The sequence below is a fragment of the Trifolium pratense genome, linkage group LG5 (genome assembly GCF_020283565.1).
Source record: "Trifolium pratense cultivar HEN17-A07 linkage group LG5, ARS_RC_1.1, whole genome shotgun sequence".
Lineage (NCBI taxonomy): Eukaryota > Viridiplantae > Streptophyta > Magnoliopsida > Fabales > Fabaceae > Trifolium > Trifolium pratense.
The window spans coordinates 2,650,384-2,670,543 of NC_060063.1; the positions used below are offsets into that span (position 1 = coordinate 2,650,384).

Genomic DNA, 20,160 nt, shown 5'->3' on the forward strand with positions numbered 1-20,160 from the left:
AATTGGAATGTGTATTCATGTTACTAGCTTAATTAGTAGTTCAATATGTTTTGAATAGAAAACTGAATTTAATTAGTCTAGGACAAATGGGGAAAACAATTACTGCCTCACTTTCAAATGAGGGAAGCAAGACTGGGTCTTGGATTGTGTGTGTATTCATGTGTAGAACAAACAATTGTGATGGATATTTTATGTTGATATTTAATTAATTGAACAAAATGAAAGAAGACTAAAGTGCGATCCAGTTACAAGAGTTACATTAAGAACAGCTCTATGAACTCGTGTCATAGGGTTGAGGGTGATTGGACATATCTTTGGTGTGTTCGTGCTCCACCCAAGACAAAACATTTGCTATGGCGAATTTGCTGCGGTTGTTTGCCTTCCCGGGTTCGATTACGTGAGTGTCATGTTCAATGTCCGGTGTCATGCCCACTGTGTTTAAGACATTGAGGAAGATGATTGGCATGTTTTCTTTGGGTGTGAAGAAAGTAGACAAGTGTGGAATGAAGTTGGCCTTGGGACTGTTATCAACTCATGAATTCAGTTTGCAAACACTGTGCAATTTGTGTTCTTTGGAATTTGCAGAGAAGAAAATGACAATGTTGCAGGAACAGTTGCGTGGATACTGTGGAATAAACGAAACAATTGGGTCTGGAACGGCGTTAAGGAGTTGGCAAAGGTGTTAGCTACGCGTGCCTTGCATATGGTGGGCGAATGGTGTGAGCTGAATGTGCTGCAGCAGCAAAACAGTGCCTCTGGTACTATTGTTACAGCGTCACAGTGGCAGAAACCGCGAGATGGGTGGTCGACATGCAATATAGACGCTAGTTTTTATGAAGATTTAGGCCTTACGGGAGGAGGTTGGTGTGTACGGAATGCACAAGGAAGGTTTGTTGCAGCTGGTACTAATTTGATTCGCCAAAAACTTGCAACAATTGAAGGTGAAGGCATGGCAATCCTAGACGCGTTACATGAAGCTATTGCGAGAGGTTGGACCAACATTGTGTTTGAAAGTGATTCCAAAATAGTGGTGGATGCTATTCATGCAAATCATAATGGAGTCTCTGAATTTAGTTCTATGATTTCCTATATCGAGTTGTTATTACAATGTAATTCGAGTTTTGAGGTAAAGTTCATCAAGCGACAAGCGAATATGGTAGCTCACACTTTAGCTAGGCCGGCCATTTCTTGGTCTAGTCACACTTTGTTTACATTATTCCTCGTTGTATTGAACCTATTGTTATTACTTATTAATGAAATATGTTGAATGTGTTTATACACACACATATATGAACACTTAGTTAGGCCATCTCTCAACCGATGTGAGACTCTTAACACACCCCCTCACGCCCAGCACTATTGGGCTTGGTGCGTGGATTTAAACGGTGGGTGGCCCGATAGCGGAAACCTGATAACAGGTGGCCCAACGGATCGTGGAGAGGCTCTGATACCATCTTAAATAACCAATTATCCCAAAACCTTAAGGTGTTAGGATAGAGCTATATCAATGGTTTTATATTATTTCTAACAAAAAGGAGAATGTTATCCGGGGTAATATTTAGATGTCTAATCTTCTTCTTATGTAGATGAGCGACAACCTCCATATAATCTTTTATTATGTTGATAATGTTTGGATGCAAGTACCGAGAATACCCGACTTCAAACTTTGTGTTGTCTTTTAAGAATTTCTTTGTTTTGGAATTCTCATGGTCGACAGGTTTGTGTCCAAGCGCCCATATAAACTCTTTGAGACTACACCCTGCTCTCTCTAAAACGATGTGGCTGTAACCTTCCTCCTCCATGGCACCAAAACACTGAAGTATTTTGGGCATTTGGCCCAAATCCATATAAGCATGTGTTTCGACAATTGCTTTGTCTTTAGACACATTTGGTATCCTCTTGATGGCGACTTCGCGTTTTCCCCAACCATCCGTTGTAGGATCTTCATAACTGCCTTCATATATTTTTATTGGGTCTTCATCATCACCAGCGATCACTGTATTTGAAACGGTAAACTTATGTTTCAACGCGTTCTTTATTTTATTGCCTTTTGAAAAATTCATTTGTCATGAAGCAAACTCTACTCGATTTGGGAACTAGGGTTTGAATCACGCGAGCTCTTCATTTCCGTTTTCACTTTTCCAGTTCGGTCCGGAAACGAAGAGCTCGCGTGATTCAAACCCTAGTTCCCAAATCGAGTAGAGTTTGCTTCATGACAAATGGATTTTTCAAAAGGCAATAAAATAAAGAAAACGTTGAAACATAAGTTTACCGTTTCAAATACGGTGATCGCTGGTGATGATGAAGACCCAATAAAAATATATGAAGGCAGTTATGAAGATCCTACAACGGATGGTTGGGGAAAACGCGAAGTCGCCATCAAGAGGATACCAAATGTGTCTAAAGACAAAGCAATTGTCGAAACACATGCTTATATGTTGGTCAGCAACCACATTTATTATTAACTTTGAGGTTGTAGAGTTTCATCAGACCGACAGAGTCCGTCTCCAATTTGGATTTCAACATGCGGGATTTGATGGCGTTCCAAAAGTCGTGACTCGTTACCACAAAATAACAATGCGAGCAGCAGTTCATGGTCGAAGTCCAACATTGGAATAATCACCATAATTATGTCCTCGTTGGAGATCAAGTGGATGGTGTACCTATGCACTCAACGGAGTTCTTAGATATTTATACAAGGGTCAACATGCCATATCTCTCTTCCGATCATTATTTATTTGATCCACGCCCACGTCCCGATGTGCAACAGCATACATTTACCCAACATACCATTTTACCAGACGCACCCTCATATAGCCAACAACATCAACATACCGAGATCCCAGACCCACCATCTTATACCCCTCAACAACAACATACATCTCCCACACAACAACAACCATTTACCCAACAACAACAATAATCATTTACCGAACAACAATATTCAATGTCTTTTAGCCAATCCAATTTTTTTACCTCATTGCCCCTTACGCGGAATTTTTTCGACTACCAACCATTTGAATCACCGGGAACTCAACGTTTCAATGAAAATTTAGAAAATGCTTACCGGTGATTCTATACAACCCAACAAACCCAAAAAATTCCCCTAGATTTATCCTGGGTTCTGCTGTACCGGACGAGATGTTAAATTCAACGTGGGTTGCTGGTGAAGGTTCCTCGTGGTCTCAACGTCTTAGCAATTTGCTTGGCGTGGAAGAAACAAATCCAAACGAGGACAACGAGGAAGAGCAATTATATGGACGAGGACATCCGAGGAATGCAGGTCCTCCACCTTGTGGCACCGGAGGACGACATAGACATTTAGAATTTCAGTGTTTTTATTGTGATAAATTATTTATATCATCGTCTTGTAATAATTTTTTTCATCAAATAAAAAAAATCAATTTATTTGTTCATCAAATATTTGTTCATCAAATAAATATCATTTATTTTTTTTCATCAAATAAAAAAAATTCAAACACTATCTCTTTCTCTCCCTCCGATGCCTGCGCATGCAACTGCGACCGCAAAAAACAATAAAAAATATTCCCAGTCAAAAGCGACGGTCAGAATGTCGCTACCCAAGAGGCAATGGCGACATTTGGAATGTCGCTACCCTTTCCCCCTGTTGCGTCGACAGACTTTGTCCCCTGAGAGGTGTATTACGGAAAATAATTTTGAGAAGGAGGTATTACGGGAAATAAGAGGGGGGTAGGGGTATATTTTGGAAAAAAAATCTGAAACTATCATATAAGATCATCTACCTTTGCAATTTTCTTATACTTTCATACAAATATTCATATTAGTCTTTCAAAATTGTTGTTTCATTAATAGTCTTTCGGAAGTATGCTATATACAATTATATTTTGATGCTCTAGAAGTATAGGTGTAACTCCCATATTTTTATACAAGTTTTAATAGAAGCAAAATGTAACCACTATTCTAATAGTTTTGAGTTAAAAATGGAGAGATATTTTCGGATTAAGTTTAATAAATAGACTTCTTGATTCTACCTATTAATTCTAGATGGTTAGGAATTGAATTTGTACACATGATTAAAATTTTGGGTTAAATATATTTTTGGTCCCCGTGATTTATCAAAATTTTCATTTTATTTCTGAAGATTTTTCCCTCAATGTTTTTAGTAGTAAACTTGATAGTAATATTTTTTGGGTTAAATAAGTAAATGATCCCTATAGTTTTTCAGAATTTCATTTTTAGTCCTAAACAAGTTTTTTACACTTTTTGGTGTGAGAATAAATTGAGAGACAAAATGGAGAGGATTTTGACTCGTTCATTCGAGGTGTAAGAGATCCCTCTTTCTTCCTGTTATTTTATTATTATTGTTATTATTATTATTATTTTTAAAGATGCAACCTCAAATTTATACTAGTAATTAGTGGACATGTTAAACAAAACATGGGGGCATTTTGCAGCAGTAGCATCAACAACAAAACATTATTTTTTAAGTTTATTAAAAAATTGATTATCTAATTAGTTTTTCAATAAGCCTAAAAATAGTGTTTATTGATTAAGCTTTGAAAAAATTTCAGCAATAACAACAAAAAAGTCAACAAAGTTGAAAATATAGTTGCTTTTACAATTCATGAAGCGTACCGTGCACTTCTTGATCTAAGCAGCAGCTGAACCCCACCCATATAAAACTGAAAACAGAAAGAAATATTAATTGATTGCATAAAGAATGAAAGGAATCAAAAAATTAGAATCCAATTGATGTGTAAGATGATGATACCTTTGTTTAATTGTTTTGAGGATTTGGTATGATTGAGGAGTGTATAAGGTTTTGAGAATGGCCAAAATTGAAAGTGAAGGATGAGAAGAAAGAAGAGAAGAGAATAGAAGCTGGAAAACAGATGGTGAGAGATTGAATGTGTGTTATGTGTGGTGATTTTGAATTTAAATTTGAACTTTGATTTTGTCTTCTTGTTACAAGTTACAACGGAAAAATTCTGAAAAGGATACATCCTTCGACCGTTTTTTTGCTTCTTCCAATACTAGTATGATCATGTTTTTTTTATTACCGTTACATATATTAACATTTTAATATATTTTTACTATATAAATCATGGGAATTTAAGTTATATGCACCGTTGGTGTAAAGTTATTTTGCACATACGTCTAATAATATACCGGCACATCATGTATAGTAATTAAAAACATGTGATGTGTCACATTCATTAAATGATGTGGCAACGCGTCATTGGATGTATGTGTAAAAAAAATTACACCGACGGTGCACAACAATTAAACTCAAATCATGGTCATTTAAAAATATTAGGCACAATTTTTATCTCGCAATTTCATCTCTTTAATTTTAATTCTTCTTTCATATTAATATTAATATTAATATTAATATTAATTAGAAATATTTAAACCAACAATTTCATCTCACAATTCTTCTTTTACTATATAACCAACCATGAGTTCGTAAGATATTATGCATAACAATATAGTGTCTCATAGGTCTCTAGATTTAGTATTTAAGAGTATTGATTTTGTCATTAAAAAAGGTTAGCATAGTTATTTGTTACTTGTTTGTCTTCCATTCAAGTGTAATTATCCGACGTATATATAATTAAAACTAATTAAAATAACTTATTATAGTAAATGTCTATAAAAGTTGTACAATAAGGTTTGGTCAATAATTTTAGTTTTTCTCGCAGTGTGTTAATTTGTACTCACTTATTTGTTAGAATGAGTGTTTTAGCAACGTGGACTTTAAAGTGTATATAATTACTTTTTAGTTATAATTTGTTAAAATATTCCTTCTAAAAAATAAATGTGTACATTTATTCATGCAATTATTTTTTTTAATTATAATTTATATAGTTAATGTTTTTTTGGGTAATCAGTTATTCATGTGATGAATGAAGTTTTGGACGTTTAGGGACTAAATTTGTAAGAATCATACACATCAAACAAATTTATTTATTCAACAACAATTTTTAATACCCGTAACTTTTGTCAAAGGTTCCTACAATAAGCGACATAGCGAGTATTTTTCTTCTATTTAAACTAAATTACACTAACATTCCTTTGGTTTACGAATGTAAACCATTATACTGCAATTGTAGAGAGTAATTTTTCGAGGTAACTGCATGCTCATCTCAACCATGTGCTCCACCTTCAATTTACTCAGCTCAGCTCGACCATGAGCTCCACCTAGGCATGGCAATAAAACTAATACCTGTGGGTACCCGCCTAAACTATACCCGCTTAGTAGGGGAAAACCCAAGTTGACTGAGTTTGGGTTCGGTTTCGGGTTTTCCCCAATTTCAAAATATGGGTTTTGGGTGGGTAATGAGGACATTGATACCCACCCCGAACCCGCCCCGCTTATACTAAAATTAGATTTTACCTATTTTACATTAGAAACCCTTAAACAATCTCTTAAATTACATTCATATGTTTATTTTTATTTTTAATTTGAGTATTAAACAAACCATTTTCTCTATTTGTTTTCGTTATTTAAAAAATATTGTTGAAACAAAATAATTTTCGACATTTAACTTCTTTTCTTGAAAAAAAAATACTAAAATACAATTCAAATTCACGTGGAGAGAGGCATAACGGGAATACCTGACCCGGTGAGTATGATTTAAGGCATGTTGATCTTGTTATCGCTAACTTCAGTGAACATTCTATAATCAACTTGAGGAGACTATTTGCTAACAAGGGATCAACATTTGAGGATTTATTTTTTCATTTCATTAGGTTTTTTTACATGGCAATTTAATGAAGACTCTTTATTTGTAACTTAATATTACCAAAGTTAATAATTATATTTTGCGATTTATGTTTTTTGACTATTGGCTTTCATGATTTAATGTTAGGATACTCGTTGAGTAAATTTGTAGAGTAATTTAATTTAGGCTTAAATATGAAAACGGTCCCTGCAATTACGGTTCGTTTTGATTTTGACCCTTGCAAAAAAAAAAAAGGTTTGATTTTAGTCATTGCAATATACCAAAACTTTTAAAAAGATCCTTAAGGTGAATTTTTGGCTGACTTGTCAAGTAATTGTTGATTTGGCAGATGTTGACTAGGATTTTTGATGATGTGGAATTAACATGTCATTTTTATTTAAAAATAGAAAAACAGAAAATAACATGTGAGATTTAAAAAAAAATTGAAATAGAAACTTAACATACTTACCAAAAAAATTAATATATTAGATTTTCTGTAAAAAAATAATATTAGATTTAAAAAAATAATAATAAATAAATTATCAAATAGAAGAACAAAATCACGCAAAGAAGAAAGAGACAAAAATTAGGGTTCCTGAATCAAAGCTGCGATTGAAGGACAATCACGCAAAAGAAGAAAGAAGATGTCGAGTAGCCAAAGGTGGTAGCAGAGGTGGTTCGTCGATCTTCTTCAGTTTTTGTTGTAGAAAAGTGTCTGGGTGTCAAATACCCATGGTGATGTACAAAGCCAAGACGAACATGAGTCAAGGAAGACTATTTCGAAACGAGTGATAGCAGTGGAAGAACTCACGAAGAAGAACTTTGTGATTTGAAGAAGATGAACAGAAAATGTGTTTTACTTCTTTTCGTGTTTTATTCTACGGTATTTGATAAAAAAATTTAATCTAATATATTTTTAAATCTAATATATTAATATTTTTTTAAAGTATATTATGTTTCTATTTCTAATTTTCAATTTTTTTTTTATTTTTTTTTTAAATCTGACATGTTATTTTTCATTTTTGTATTTTTAAATAAAAATGACATGTTAATTTCACGTCATAAAAAATTATAGTCAGCATCTGCCAAATCATCAATTACTTGACATGTCAGCCAAAAATTCACCTCAATGACCTTTTTCAAAGTTTTGGTATTTTGCATGAACTAAAATCAAACTTTATTTTTTGCAGGGGCTAAAATCAAAACAAGTCGTAATTGCAGGGACCGTTTTCATATTTAAACCTTTAATTTAATAGTTTTTAAATATTCATTTTGATGTTAAAAATAACATTTACTACAAAAAAAAATCAGGCAAATAATTGTAATTTAAAACAGCAAATTTAATTTAAATATAATTTAATTATTAAAGAATCCACACCATTCAACTCCGGTCTTCATCGTGTTTTTTTTGTTGGACTGGGAGAAAGCTTGTGTGGTGGAAGTGGAAATGTACTTTCATCAAATCTTACATGTAAAAATGCATTTAAGCCAATAAATTATAATAAAAACCATATTTTAACTATAAAAAAAATAAATAAAAAACTTTATAAACACTTTTTATTTGAACAATTATTAAAAATTATTCAACTGAATAATATATGATATAAATAATATATGACAATAATTTAAAGATTTAAACTAATTTTCTCTTGTAATATATTTGACAGACAAAATGTTATTTTTTGATTTTTTACGCAACTTATGCACAAAATAAGATCTTGTCTTGTGGTTTAGTGGAATAAAAAAAATTTTTGTCCAATTTCTATAAAAAAAAAAAATTTATCCAATATTTTAGCCCCAATTTGTTCATATAGGGTACTATTTTTAAATTAAACGAAGCTGGAATTGTATAATTTCTTGTTTTTTAGTCGATCAAAGATAGTCTAAAACACTTTAGCTATGAGACAAGTGAATCCGGTTGTTCAAACTTTAGCTAAGGCAGCCAATTCTTTAACTAGTTTTCATAAATTTAAAATTATTTCTTCGTTTATTGAACTTTTGATAATTAATGAAATAAATTAGGTTTGTTTGGAAAAAAAAAATAGTCTAAAACAATAAACACAATTTATTAAGCTACTAGGTTTGGTCTAGTAATGAGGGATTTGAGTAGTATGTTATAGGTACTGAGTTCGATCCACAACTCATTTTTTTTTTATTTAAAAAAAACAATTTATTTTAAGAATTAAAACCCTAAACACAAGTTGTTCAGGAAAAAATAATACAGAGCAAAAACAAACAAAAAAAAAGGGCAATACTTCACCGCTTCTCTCTCTCTGCACGAGCTACCACACGGTCCACACCACCACTCGCCAGAAAAGCTCACCGCACCACTTCCCACCCACCGGCTGTCCCCCCCTCCCTCTCTTTCTGCCTCAATCTCCCTCAATCTCCCTCACGACGAACTCGCCCCACTTCTAGTAGGTAACATATTTACTTAGTGTTCATCTCTTACCAATTGATGTAGAAAATACATGAATTTAATTTGTTGTTGGTGTTAATTTTGCTGAGACAAATTTCTATAATTTTTTTAGGTTTTGGGAAATTTTGATTTGTTTCATTGATTGAATAAATATAGATAATAGATATACACTCAATCCTTCTTATTGTTGTAAGGGAGCCATAATGCTGATGTTGTCATGTTATGTTAGAAAATTTTGGTGTTTTAACCTTAACTTAGAAAATTTGGTTCTACATTTCAATTCAATTGCCTAGATCTCTAAAGTGAGTTTGTGTGCATCGCCATTTTATAACTTATGTTAAGTTGTGCAAATAGTTATCACTTTATAACCATGTGGATGTATAATTTCCTATTTCTGCGTAATATTTATGAACTCATTTTCAATATTTGTTGAACGAAAATGTGGGTTTTTTTTGTTGCCAATTTTCAGTATTCACTTTGCTTTCTTGTTCCCTCAAAAAAATATGGGTTTTTATGTATTCTTTAACTTAAATGTATCTCTTATATCCCTAAATGTTTATGAAACCTTGTATCGGTGTTGTGAATCGCGAATTTGCGGTTAAAATTGTGCCCAGGCTCTCTTATCATCCTGGCTCCGCCACTGAACACAACAAAACTAAGATAAAGCTGCTAGCTATTGCTGCTGCTGCTTTACTCTTGGTGGTGTATCGTACTCAACTTCCCGGAAAACGCCACCGCATTTTAGTCTCCGGCCACCACAAACACTAACAAACTCTTCCAGGTTTTCCTTCCCTTTTCTATTTATTTTTTGCTTATTCCTTCCTCTTTCCATTACCACGCGCAAGGATTCGATTCCAGCGCGATTCCGCGGTTCCTCAAAATTGCGTCGCATCATAACAGACCACCGCTCCCCACCGCGATTCCACTATTGTGCGATAAATCGCCGTGATTCATAACATTGAATTATTTAATACAAATCAATATTTATTAGGAATTAGGGAAATTGATTGAAAAACTATGCCAAGGTTTTGATCGAATATAATGTAGGTTTTGTCTTTATTATTTTATTTATTTTCTCTCCAGGAATCAAGTTGCAGTGACTTTATTTTATTCACATGTTGTTATTTGAATTCTTCTATGATATTGTTGAATTTAAAATAAGTAGTTTGAGTTTGTTTTACAATACAATGAGTGAATGGAGTTTTATCGTGAGACGCAAGAATCACAAGCGTGAAACATGTTATAATATAGAGTAACTCAATTGGCAAAAATGCCAAAATTGTTAGGTCAGACGCCATGATCGGGGTTTGAACCTCAGTCCCTTCACTTTGTGTGTGTGAGTTTCCAATGACTTACGAAAAAAATAGAAGCTAGAGTAGTTAGGATTAAATAGTGTTGTTGGCTAGTTAAATGTGGTTACCGATATAAATTAGTAAATGTGATTACCGATATAAATTAGGAGAAATAAGAATAGAGAAAGGAGGCCTGTGATTCTAAACTTTGTTCTTGCTTACCCAATTAATTGATTTCTTCTCAACTCCTCCACACCAAAGAAACCTTTGTTGGGTTTGGACAATTTCGTTTAGGACAATCCAAAGGGATTTACAGAAAGAAAGATAGAACAACAGAAGGCTACCTAGTATCGAATTAATGACCACCACCCTTAATTCCTCCTATTGAAAAGGTGTCTTTTCCTCATATAATCCAACACCGGCTTCCACATTGATGATCTTCTTGGGTTTGCACCAACCAGTAAACCCGAGAGTCAAAATGGAACTTTATCAATGGTACAAAACAAGAAATTTGAGGTGGCTTCCACAAAAACCATCATCCAAAGTCACACCATAAAGCTTGCCTTGAAATTTTTTATCTTTAGTCCAGATACAAACTCAAAACTCCTCGATATTGTTTGAATTCTCCATATGTTTTCCTATGTTTCTTCTCCCAACAAAACTATGTCGTCCACAAACTGAACAATATTAAAATGCATATGCTCGATTATTTTGAATTCTTTGATCTCTACCGCCTTGTTTTCTACTTACTAGACCAGCCAAATCTTCTTCCGCAATCAAGAACAAAGAAGCTATCGGCTTGCCTTGACGAAATCCCTCACCCACCTTAAGTCTGCCGTTGACCAATACTAACTAACACAGTGATTGTAAAAACACATACCTTCATCCATCTAATCCAAATATCGGGAACCCCATCTTTCTACATATATCCAAGCTACTACTAGTTAGAATTAGAAAATTTGTGCTCACATTTCTTTTGAATATTTCTACTCATGTATTTCATCATCACCGTTATGCAACACAACTTCTCAACCACTTTAGATTGAGATAAAAACCTACCTCAATTTTTTTGTTATATGATAGTAGGTCCGGTCCAAGCAATTACTCTGTTCCAAAAAAAAGAAATAGAAAGCCCAGTCTCAGACCCCTTGAGCTTAGTATTAGAATAAAATATTTTAAGTTAATATTATTATGTTTTTTGTTATTTGTAGTCAAAAAATCATTCAATTTGTCTAAAACATATTTTCTCACTTTTGACCGCAAATAACACAAAACATATTTAATAGTATAAACTTAAACTATTTTATTGTAATACTTAGCTCAATATTATATATGTAGGAGTCGGGATTTGAACCCTAGACACTCCATTTACTCGCCGCCAGGCTATTTGACAAAAAAAAAAATCCCAGTCCCAATCAACTAGCACGTGGCTCAGAAAATAAAAAAAATAGCCATACCTGCGCATCACTCTTTTCTGTTCCCACTCACCGCCACCGCCACCGCGCCGCACCTCTACATCCCACCACCGGCGACTTTCTCCTCTTCTGTCCCTCTTTGTTTCTGTGCTTTTCCAGGACCAATTTGCCCCTACTTAGAGGTGAAAATTGCTCTTTCATTTTTGTTTCTTGTTGATTCTTCCTAATTGCATGTGAAGCTCTTGATTTTTCTTATTCCCTTAAGGTTTGGGGTTTATTTATGGATCATAAAAACTCTGAGATAAGATACAATTTAGGTTTTGTTTTTAGTTTTTATCTAATTGCAAGTTCATATGATCTGATTTTTTGTTTAAAATCTAGGGCCTGTTTCGATTGACTTATTTGGGCTATATGTTGGTAGAATTTTTCTGAGTATGTTTGGGAGAACTTTTGTAAACAACTTATGACAATTTTCACAAGTATTTTTTGGCTTATTTTCATAAGTTCTTCAATATAGCTTATGAAAACAACTCATGTCATATATAAAAACAATTTATTTTGATTTTATCTTCTACTATAGAAATAGCTTATGTAAGTTTATATACAAGCCCTTATGCTATAAGCTGCAAATAAGCTGTTTATCCAAACAGGCCCCTATTCAATTTTGGCCAGTCTCATGATACTGAATTGTGTTTTTGTTGTTTTCCTTTTTATACAATGAATTTTACGACTCAAGTCACTAAACTGTGTGAAAAAGCATGAAACCATGTCTATTATGCTTGCAATAGAAAAAAAAAAATTGATTGAGGAGTTTTTGAGAATTTAACGTGTTAAATTTGTTGCCTGTTATGTAAATCTGTGTTGAAACATGCTATCATATAGAGTAAACAGAAGCTAGAGTAATTAGCATTAAATAGTGTTGTTGGCAAGTTAGATGTAGTTAGGAGAAAGAAGAATAGAGAAAGGAGGCCTGTGCTTCTGATATTGTGAATGAAAAGAGAGGATTACACTCCATTTTCTTTCAGTTTTTCAATAATTCAATTTTTTTCTTTAAATTCAATTTCTTTGATTCCTTACAAACCATTAAAATTTGTTCCGGCACTGTTGCTTACCTGCTATTTGCCTCACAAGTGCGCTACTGTTTGTAATGTGTTGCTGTCAGTTGCTTTGGTTTTATGTGTATGTATTTTTGCGTATTCTGTTGACAGAGGGGTATGTTATTAGCTTTAGGTTTGTTACCTGTTTCTATGTTCTTTTGTAATCCTGTCTCCACAAACATGTCTTATATTTGTTGGAGTATTTCAATAAAACTTTGGCTGTTCCAAAAATAAAATGATAACTTAGGCAATTAAGGAACTCCAATACTCGGTGAATGGGTCCGAGACCAGCCATTTTCATGTTTTGATGAATCATCAAATGTTGATCATCGAGTTTAGGTGAAAGAAAGCTCCCTGTATGGAGAAAGTCTATAATACACGTTTTTCTTATGACTGACATTTTGTTTTTGTTTATTTTAGTATTTTATTTGTTTGTTTGATGTTGAATATATAACTCGATGTTTGCATGAGCTTCATCTTGTCTTATCACTTATGTATCTAACAATAAGAAGCTGTATTGAGCTCAATCAAAATCACTAGCATAACTTTTAGATGTTGTGTCTCCCCTATATCGAGTTAATTTATTTGTTGATTATACTGATTTGCAGTAACCCCTAAGCTATTGTAAAAAGGAGAGGAAAAAAAACTGAAAGAAGCTATTCACATATAGTCAACATAAAATGTGCAATTATACTAATCAGTTTGTGGATACTTTTCGCATATAGTCACATATTTGTGGATACTATTCACGTATGTTGATGATGATTATGTTTTTGTAGTATTGCTTCTATGAACAGGCTCAAAGCTTTTAAATCTTCAATTTGAGCTATTTGCTCTTCTGATTGTGTTTGTACTTTCAAAAAAAATTTAGTTTTGTGGAATTTTTCCCTTACATTGTCCCTCTTTCAATTTTTCTAGCAGCAATGGGAAAGATGTACAAGAAGAAACAAGATGAGAAACATGGACCGCGAAAAGAGCATACGAATAAACTGGATGACGAAATGGACATAAGGAAGATTATGAAAGATGTTGAAAACTTTAGTATGTTCTTTTCTTTAGAGTTTATTTTCCCTTGAATGTAGTTTATCTTCTAATCGAATCTGCTGTCTGTTTTGGTTGCACTTAGAATATAGGGAAAATTATTTTTAACTTCCTTTAGGTCTCTTTAAATGACACAAACACCCCCTCTAGTTTCAAACTAAACAAACACCTCCCTTGATTGTTAACAAACGACACACACCTCCCTCCTGCGCAAACGTCGTTAATGGAACGTTAACACCCCTCCAAACCCACACACAAGAAAACTGGAAAATAGAATCAGAAAAAGAAAAAAAGGGGAAGAGATATTCTCCAACTGTCAGGCTAAGCAACACCAACCTAAACCGTGCTTTGCTGTGGAGTTACATGTGTGTGGGCTTCTCAATTGGTCTCACCTGCGGTGGATTGCGGTTCTGGAGGAAAACATATCTCTCGCAGTGTGGAAGTTAAAGGTTAACAGTTTGGTGGGGTAAATAGGAACAAAGGAGATAATTCGTTCTGCTGGTGAGACTTTAGAGGGTTGATTATTGATGGTGGTTCTCATGAGTGCTATTGATTCGTACCACTTTTTTTACAGTGTTGCAAGTCTTCTTACTTTTCCTCTTCTTTATTGTTTGTTTCTTTCTATGTGGCTGAGTTTGCTGGTTATCATATAGTATCATTAACACATTTTTGTGAATTTGTGATTTAGCTCAAGTGCAAGGGGATTTGGGTGACGATGAATTTGTTGTTTGGTGAGAATTTACATGGCGATTTTTTGTTGTTGGATAGATGCAATGTTTTTTAACGGCAACTAAACAGAGTTAGTAGGCAGGGGAGGTTAGTGTTTATGTGAAAGTGGAGGGGGTGTTAGTGACATTTAACCAAAACTCGGGGGAGGTCAATGTAATTTACCGTAGAATATATAATCAATGATGTTGTTTTTTAAAATTATGCACTGCATTATGAAAAGGATTTGAATTGGATGTTTGAATGATAAGAAAAATATTTGTTCCTTTCATTATTTTAAATTAAGGGTGTTGGAGGTATATATATTATGGTAAGCATACTTAATTGACCTGGTTTGTTATCTTCATTCTTATAATGGCTACTTATTGCAATATGTCGTAGGCAACTCACATATGTCATGGAAAGAACGCAAAAAGATTGAAGATAGGAAGGTTGTCTCACTTGGTGGGAAGGTGGGATCTATTTGTTGATGGTCTATTTTCTATATCTAGCTCCATTTGCAAATATTATTCGTATTACCAAGATGCTCAGTGCACAGAATTCACCATGTTTCATTTGCTATATGCAGCCCCTCAAGAGTCAGAGATTACCTTTAAGTGTGGCACGGCCAATGATGAAGAAACAAAAGCAAAGAGAGGAAAAACTGCTCCAAGAGGTAACTTATTACTATCAATCCCATCTTTATTTGTTTGTATAACACTTGCCTTATTATTCCTTATATATGTACCGCTTGTGGCTTTTAGCGTATGATTCTAGGACGATTTGGGGGAAAGATTGGCGGTAGCAGTAGTAGCAGTAAAAAACCAGTTGGAAAACACAAACCTGAGGACAGGGGTTTGAAATTAAGTGAAGGCCGATTTAGAAATGGCATACTTGATGTGAAGCATTTGTTGAAGTCAACACCCACAAGAGGTCATGATACTGGAAAAAACATGTCCAATACCGGGAAAAGACAAGGAGGCAACTGGAAACATGATAAAAGGGGTGGTGGTAAGAAGCATGAAATGTTTTAAAAAATGCGACGCGTCATTTTTCTAGTAATTTATTATGTTGTTCAATTGTTGCATATTCCTTAAGGTTGCTTGCAACCTAGAGGTTACTAGTCAAATCTTGGAAACAACCTCTCTGCTTGCGGGGTGGTTGCATACATCGACCCTTCCCAAACCCTACCCTATCAGGTGAAAGCCTCATGCAATGAGCCGCCCTTTATTGTTGCCTTTATTGTTTTGTTTATATATTAGTACTTGAACTCGAAATGCACGGGATAGATGATATCTGTTAATTTCTTTTGAATATTTATTAACCAAATGAAAAGTTTTCATATTTTAAGAATTCAGCAATATTTTACTAACACTTCATATAAAATTCTATTATCATAAATATTATTTTTAACTTATTTTCTTAATATAATATTTTTTTGAGTGTTGAGAATACTCTTTTCAACCCCCATTCTTTCATTAAGCAAAATCAACATGGAAATGGATAACTTGCTAATATATTGTGATTAAATATCACTATATTACTAGCCAAGGAAGAGTAATAGGACAGATGAGTGTCTTAGTTCATTATTTAGGGGTATCATGAATTTGTCAATTTCTAAAACGAGAATTAAAATTCTGCAATTAGAAATAGGGTACCAAATTTTTTCATAATTCTTAATTCAATTGGAAAATGCCAAAATGGTTACATCGGATATGTGATGTCCTGAATTTGAATATGGAATCTCATTGTGTGTATTTTTAATAAAATAGTAGAATTACTTTTTAGTAGTTTTACTTTTAGTGAATATGTAAAGGTATTTAAACTAAGTGGGGGATTATTTAGACAACAACTTTGTTTTTTTAACATATTAGAAATCAAAAACTTCCAAGCAATTGTACAAATCAATTTTATTTTTTTAAAAAAATAATTTTCAATTAGTCTCTATATTGTTCAAAATACTTTTTTTTTTTATTTATCAAACGTTCAAAATATACTACTGAAATAGAACATTCGATAATAAATGAGAAGCATTCCGAACAATTTTTTTCTTCTTTGTTTTGGAAAATTGATCAAATTTGCAAGTTGGTTCCACAATATACATCTCTATGGAAGTCTATGCATACAATTATACGTCCCATTCTTTTCAATCTACTATATATTATCTCGATAACATTCAAAATATGTCAAAATCAATTTTGTATCTTCCAAAACTAAAAATAAAGTATAAGAAATCAGTCTCGTAAATACAATTCAACTGGTAATTGCAAAATGTTAATATCATGTTTTTGAGTTTGAACTCGAGATTTTTCGCTTCTAGTCACTATTAGCTCCTTTACACCCCGAAATTTTATTTTACAAGAAATAAACTATAAGGCATGTGTTGATCATATTTGCAAGGGAATATGAGTACATAATATAATTGATTCACTGCCGTTGAATAAGATCTCAATATTGACCGGTTCTGTCCTCAATCTTTTAGGTTAGAAATAAGTAACTGAGCACACATGTTAAAAGAAAGGACAGAAAAGGTAAAATATAACCAAAATGGAAAAAGTAAAGTCAGTTATTTTCAGTCAGACAAAGTCAAGCATTGGAAACTTTCATTTCCATATGACTAATGTACAACTTTAACAACACAATATATATATTTTCTCTAACCATATATTATATGTATGTGCATATCAATTCTTTCACTTTTTCTTTGTGATTAATATTCTAGCTTCTTCTTTTTCTTTTGGTTTATATAGTATTCATTATTAATTTTGAGTGTGGTTGAGTAAATTATAATTAAGGCCAATATGGGAAGGTCTCCATGTTGTGACAAATCAAAAGTGAAAAGAGGGTCATGGTCTCATGAAGAAGATGTTATCCTCAGAAACTACCTTAACAAACATGGCTTAGCTGGTAATTGGATAACTCTCCCTCAGAAAGCAGGTAATCTCTTAATTCATGAATACCTTTGGTACATATCTGTCATTATTTATGCTATATTGTTGTTATAAAACTTGAAAAATCATCACTTTTACTTCATTTTTTTTAGTTTAATTAAGTCGAAAATCTATGATGGTATTTGTAAAATTCGCGTTCTAGATGTCCAATTCAAATTCTAAGAAAAAAAGTTTCACTAGAGAGGTTAATATGTTTTGTGATGGTATCGTGTTCTGTTTCAGTTGTATTATTTGAACATCAAAATACATGCTATATTAATTTGTCTCATGAAAAAAAGTTAGACATTGTATTTGACATGATGTTCAAAATAGACTTCTCATTTTGTTTAATATATGGTTTTATCTTTTTAGGCCTAAATCGTTGCGGGAAGAGTTGTCGTCTTAGATGGTTAAACTATCTTAGGCCTCATATCAAGCTTGGAGGTTTCACTGAGGAAGAAGACAACATTATCTTCACTCTTTATAGCACCATTGGAAGCAGGCAAGTCTATTAATAACTTTCTATAGTTTCTTTTCTATAGATTATGTGTATGTCTTAGACATTCTACATGCAAAAACAAATAATAAGATATAATATGAAAATAGTACACTAGCTTTAGTATTACTTATTGTCAAAAAAAAAAAAAAAAGCTTTAGTCTTACTATCACATGAATTTGATATGAATATTTGTTAGTTAGTATTTTCTTTATTCGTTGTGTTGAATATGACTCATAGTTCACTGATAAGTAAGAAGATCGCTCAATTTATAGTTTTTAAGGATAATCTTGTAAATTGAACTGTATGACTAATTAAACACAAATTATAATCTGTAACTCTAAACTTCAATAGAAATACACTATAAGCACTCTGAATTTTGCAAAATTAGTTGAGTTTTATGACTAAATTTTGTGTGTTCTCTATTTGCATTTTTCGTATCTGTTTTTTTTTTTTAAAAAAAAAACAAATTAAGGTTCTATTCTAAATTATGTGTATGCATAAATTTCTTGCCATTAGGTGGTCCTTAATAGCAGCTCAGCTACCAGGAAGAACAGATAATGATGTGAAGAATCATTGGAACACTAAACTAAAGAAAAGGTTTTTGGCACAAAACTCATCCACAAGCAACAATATTTACACTTTTAGCAACACTACTAGTACTGCTACTACAAGTTCTGACCACTTTTCAAGTACTTTGACTTTTCAACCTCAAGTTGAACAAACCTTTGTCTTTGATCCAAAACAGAACACAACTTGTTTTGACTCCTACAATGTTCTTGATTTGGATCAAACAACAATTAATAATATTAATTTACCAATGAAAATGGAATCAGAACCTTTTTATACTGGAAACATCTTGAGTAGTAGCTGTAGTACTACACCAACCACCAAGGAAATTTCAAGTGCACCTTTCTTAGAAGAACAAAAGAACAATCATAATCAATGGTTTGGATATGATCATGATGATGCATTTCTACATGAATTTGTTCTTGATGATTATTTGAATCATGGACCCTCATCTGGCTAACTCAGGGAATCCCGCATTCACGAACTCGTGAAATTGGTGGTCATCTGTTATTGATTAGACGGTCCAAAAAAATATATAAATTTTATTTCGATCTTCTAACTAAGTGAATGCGAGGAATCCCTACAAATGAGCCGGACTCTTACCATAAACTCTCAAGCTCATCAACAATTTGAAGAAGAGAAAAATCAGTGGATGAAGGGAAAGGTATAGGAAAAAGGAATTAAAGGGATAGGAGTATTGATTAAGCTATTTACTAGTATTAGTAATTAACTACTTCTGATTAGTGTTTAAATTTGTGTTTTATTGTAGTTGGTTTGCTTTTGGAATTATGTGAGATTCTATATTAATTTCAAAGATAATGATGGTGGTAAATTTAGAAGTATATACATGTTAATCAAGAGTTTTTATTTTTATCGACGCTTAGATGAAATGACATGTCTCTTTTAGTTTAACCAATGACATGTCTTTTTGGGAGAGTTTGTTGTCCATTTGGGTTCTATAAAACTCAAAGATTAGTCTCTACAGTTGTCGTAAATGATACCGATTTATTTTTTTGGGTATTAATCCTTTGGTACTCATGGGAAGGGGGTCCCTTTTCCACCAGGAATCAAATTTAGATTTTTCTAAACGATTCGTCTTAAGGGAGTTCATTAACCACTTAATTCCGATGTATTGGATTTTGTTAATCAAAATTTTTAATTAGTGTCCTTTTTACATGTTAGAGGAATTGCAACTATGTCATGTTATTTATTTATGGATGGTATATAGTTTGTTTTATAAGTGGGCCCACAAATTCAGATAATGTAATGTGAAACGGTTTGCAAAATTTGTTGGTTTCTGTCAGTGGTCATCTAAAATGCAGATGAAATGCATGACTAAATTATAATCACACTATAATAGGGTTAAGTGAATATTTTTTAGATGAAATTCAGCTCTATTTTTCTACCTAAGGCAATCATGTTCAAAGCTAGGATATTGATTTGATTAAAAACATGTGTACCTCAGAATAAATCCTAAAAACAATTAAA

At 32.9% G+C, this 20,160-nt stretch overlaps 3 protein-coding genes across 8 annotated transcripts; all 3 read left to right on the forward strand.

Moving 5' to 3' along the window:
- The first annotated feature begins 539 nt into the window (after positions 1 to 539).
- Positions 540 to 1,288, forward strand: LOC123883994. The gene has a single exon (XM_045932962.1). The coding sequence runs from the start codon at positions 704 to 706 to the stop codon at positions 1,265 to 1,267; it is 564 nt and encodes a 187-aa protein (XP_045788918.1). The 5' UTR covers positions 540 to 703; the 3' UTR covers positions 1,268 to 1,288.
- A 7,611-nt stretch (positions 1,289 to 8,899) lies between these two features.
- LOC123883996 lies at positions 8,900 to 16,033 on the forward strand. Of its 6 annotated transcripts, none has more exons than XM_045932968.1 (6): positions 8,900 to 9,128; positions 9,741 to 9,907; positions 13,852 to 13,971; positions 15,079 to 15,149; positions 15,266 to 15,352; positions 15,441 to 16,033. In XM_045932968.1, the coding sequence occupies exons 3-6, from the start codon at positions 13,854 to 13,856 to the stop codon at positions 15,708 to 15,710; spliced, it is 546 nt and encodes a 181-aa protein (XP_045788924.1). In that variant the 5' UTR covers positions 8,900 to 9,128; positions 9,741 to 9,907; positions 13,852 to 13,853; the 3' UTR covers positions 15,711 to 16,033. The 6 variants fall into 6 exon arrangements, with proteins under 6 accessions (XP_045788924.1, XP_045788920.1, XP_045788922.1 ...); XM_045932964.1 differs by having other exon boundaries at positions 8,915 to 9,128; positions 9,741 to 12,015; XM_045932966.1 differs by lacking the exon at positions 9,741 to 9,907 and having other exon boundaries at positions 8,915 to 9,128; positions 13,849 to 13,971.
- A 116-nt stretch (positions 16,034 to 16,149) lies between these two features.
- LOC123883995 (transcription factor RAX2-like) lies at positions 16,150 to 19,853 on the forward strand. Its single transcript, XM_045932963.1, has 3 exons — positions 16,150 to 17,613; positions 17,979 to 18,108; positions 18,622 to 19,853. The coding sequence occupies exons 1-3, from the start codon at positions 17,478 to 17,480 to the stop codon at positions 19,130 to 19,132; spliced, it is 777 nt and encodes a 258-aa protein (XP_045788919.1). The 5' UTR covers positions 16,150 to 17,477; the 3' UTR covers positions 19,133 to 19,853.
- The last annotated feature ends 307 nt before the right edge of the window (positions 19,854 to 20,160 follow it).

What these genes read in the sequence shown, in the direction of transcription:
- LOC123883994 (XM_045932962.1), top strand. Translation starts at nt 704, where the DNA reads ATGGTGGGCGAATGGTGTGAGCTGAATGTGCTGCAGCAGCAAAACAGT.
- LOC123883996 (XM_045932968.1), top strand. Translation starts at nt 13,854, where the DNA reads ATGGGAAAGATGTACAAGAAGAAACAAGATGAGAAACATGGACCGCGA. An exon ending in GAAAGATGTTGAAAACTTTA is followed by an intron (nt 13,972 to 15,078) that starts GTATGTTCTTTT and finishes AATATGTCGTAG; the next exon opens with GCAACTCACATATGTCATGG. An exon ending in AGGAAAAACTGCTCCAAGAG is followed by an intron (nt 15,353 to 15,440) that starts GTAACTTATTAC and finishes TGTGGCTTTTAG; the next exon opens with CGTATGATTCTAGGACGATT.
- LOC123883995 (XM_045932963.1), top strand. Translation starts at nt 17,478, where the DNA reads ATGGGAAGGTCTCCATGTTGTGACAAATCAAAAGTGAAAAGAGGGTCA. An exon ending in AACTCTCCCTCAGAAAGCAG is followed by an intron (nt 17,614 to 17,978) that starts GTAATCTCTTAA and finishes TTATCTTTTTAG; the next exon opens with GCCTAAATCGTTGCGGGAAG. An exon ending in TATAGCACCATTGGAAGCAG is followed by an intron (nt 18,109 to 18,621) that starts GCAAGTCTATTA and finishes TCTTGCCATTAG; the next exon opens with GTGGTCCTTAATAGCAGCTC.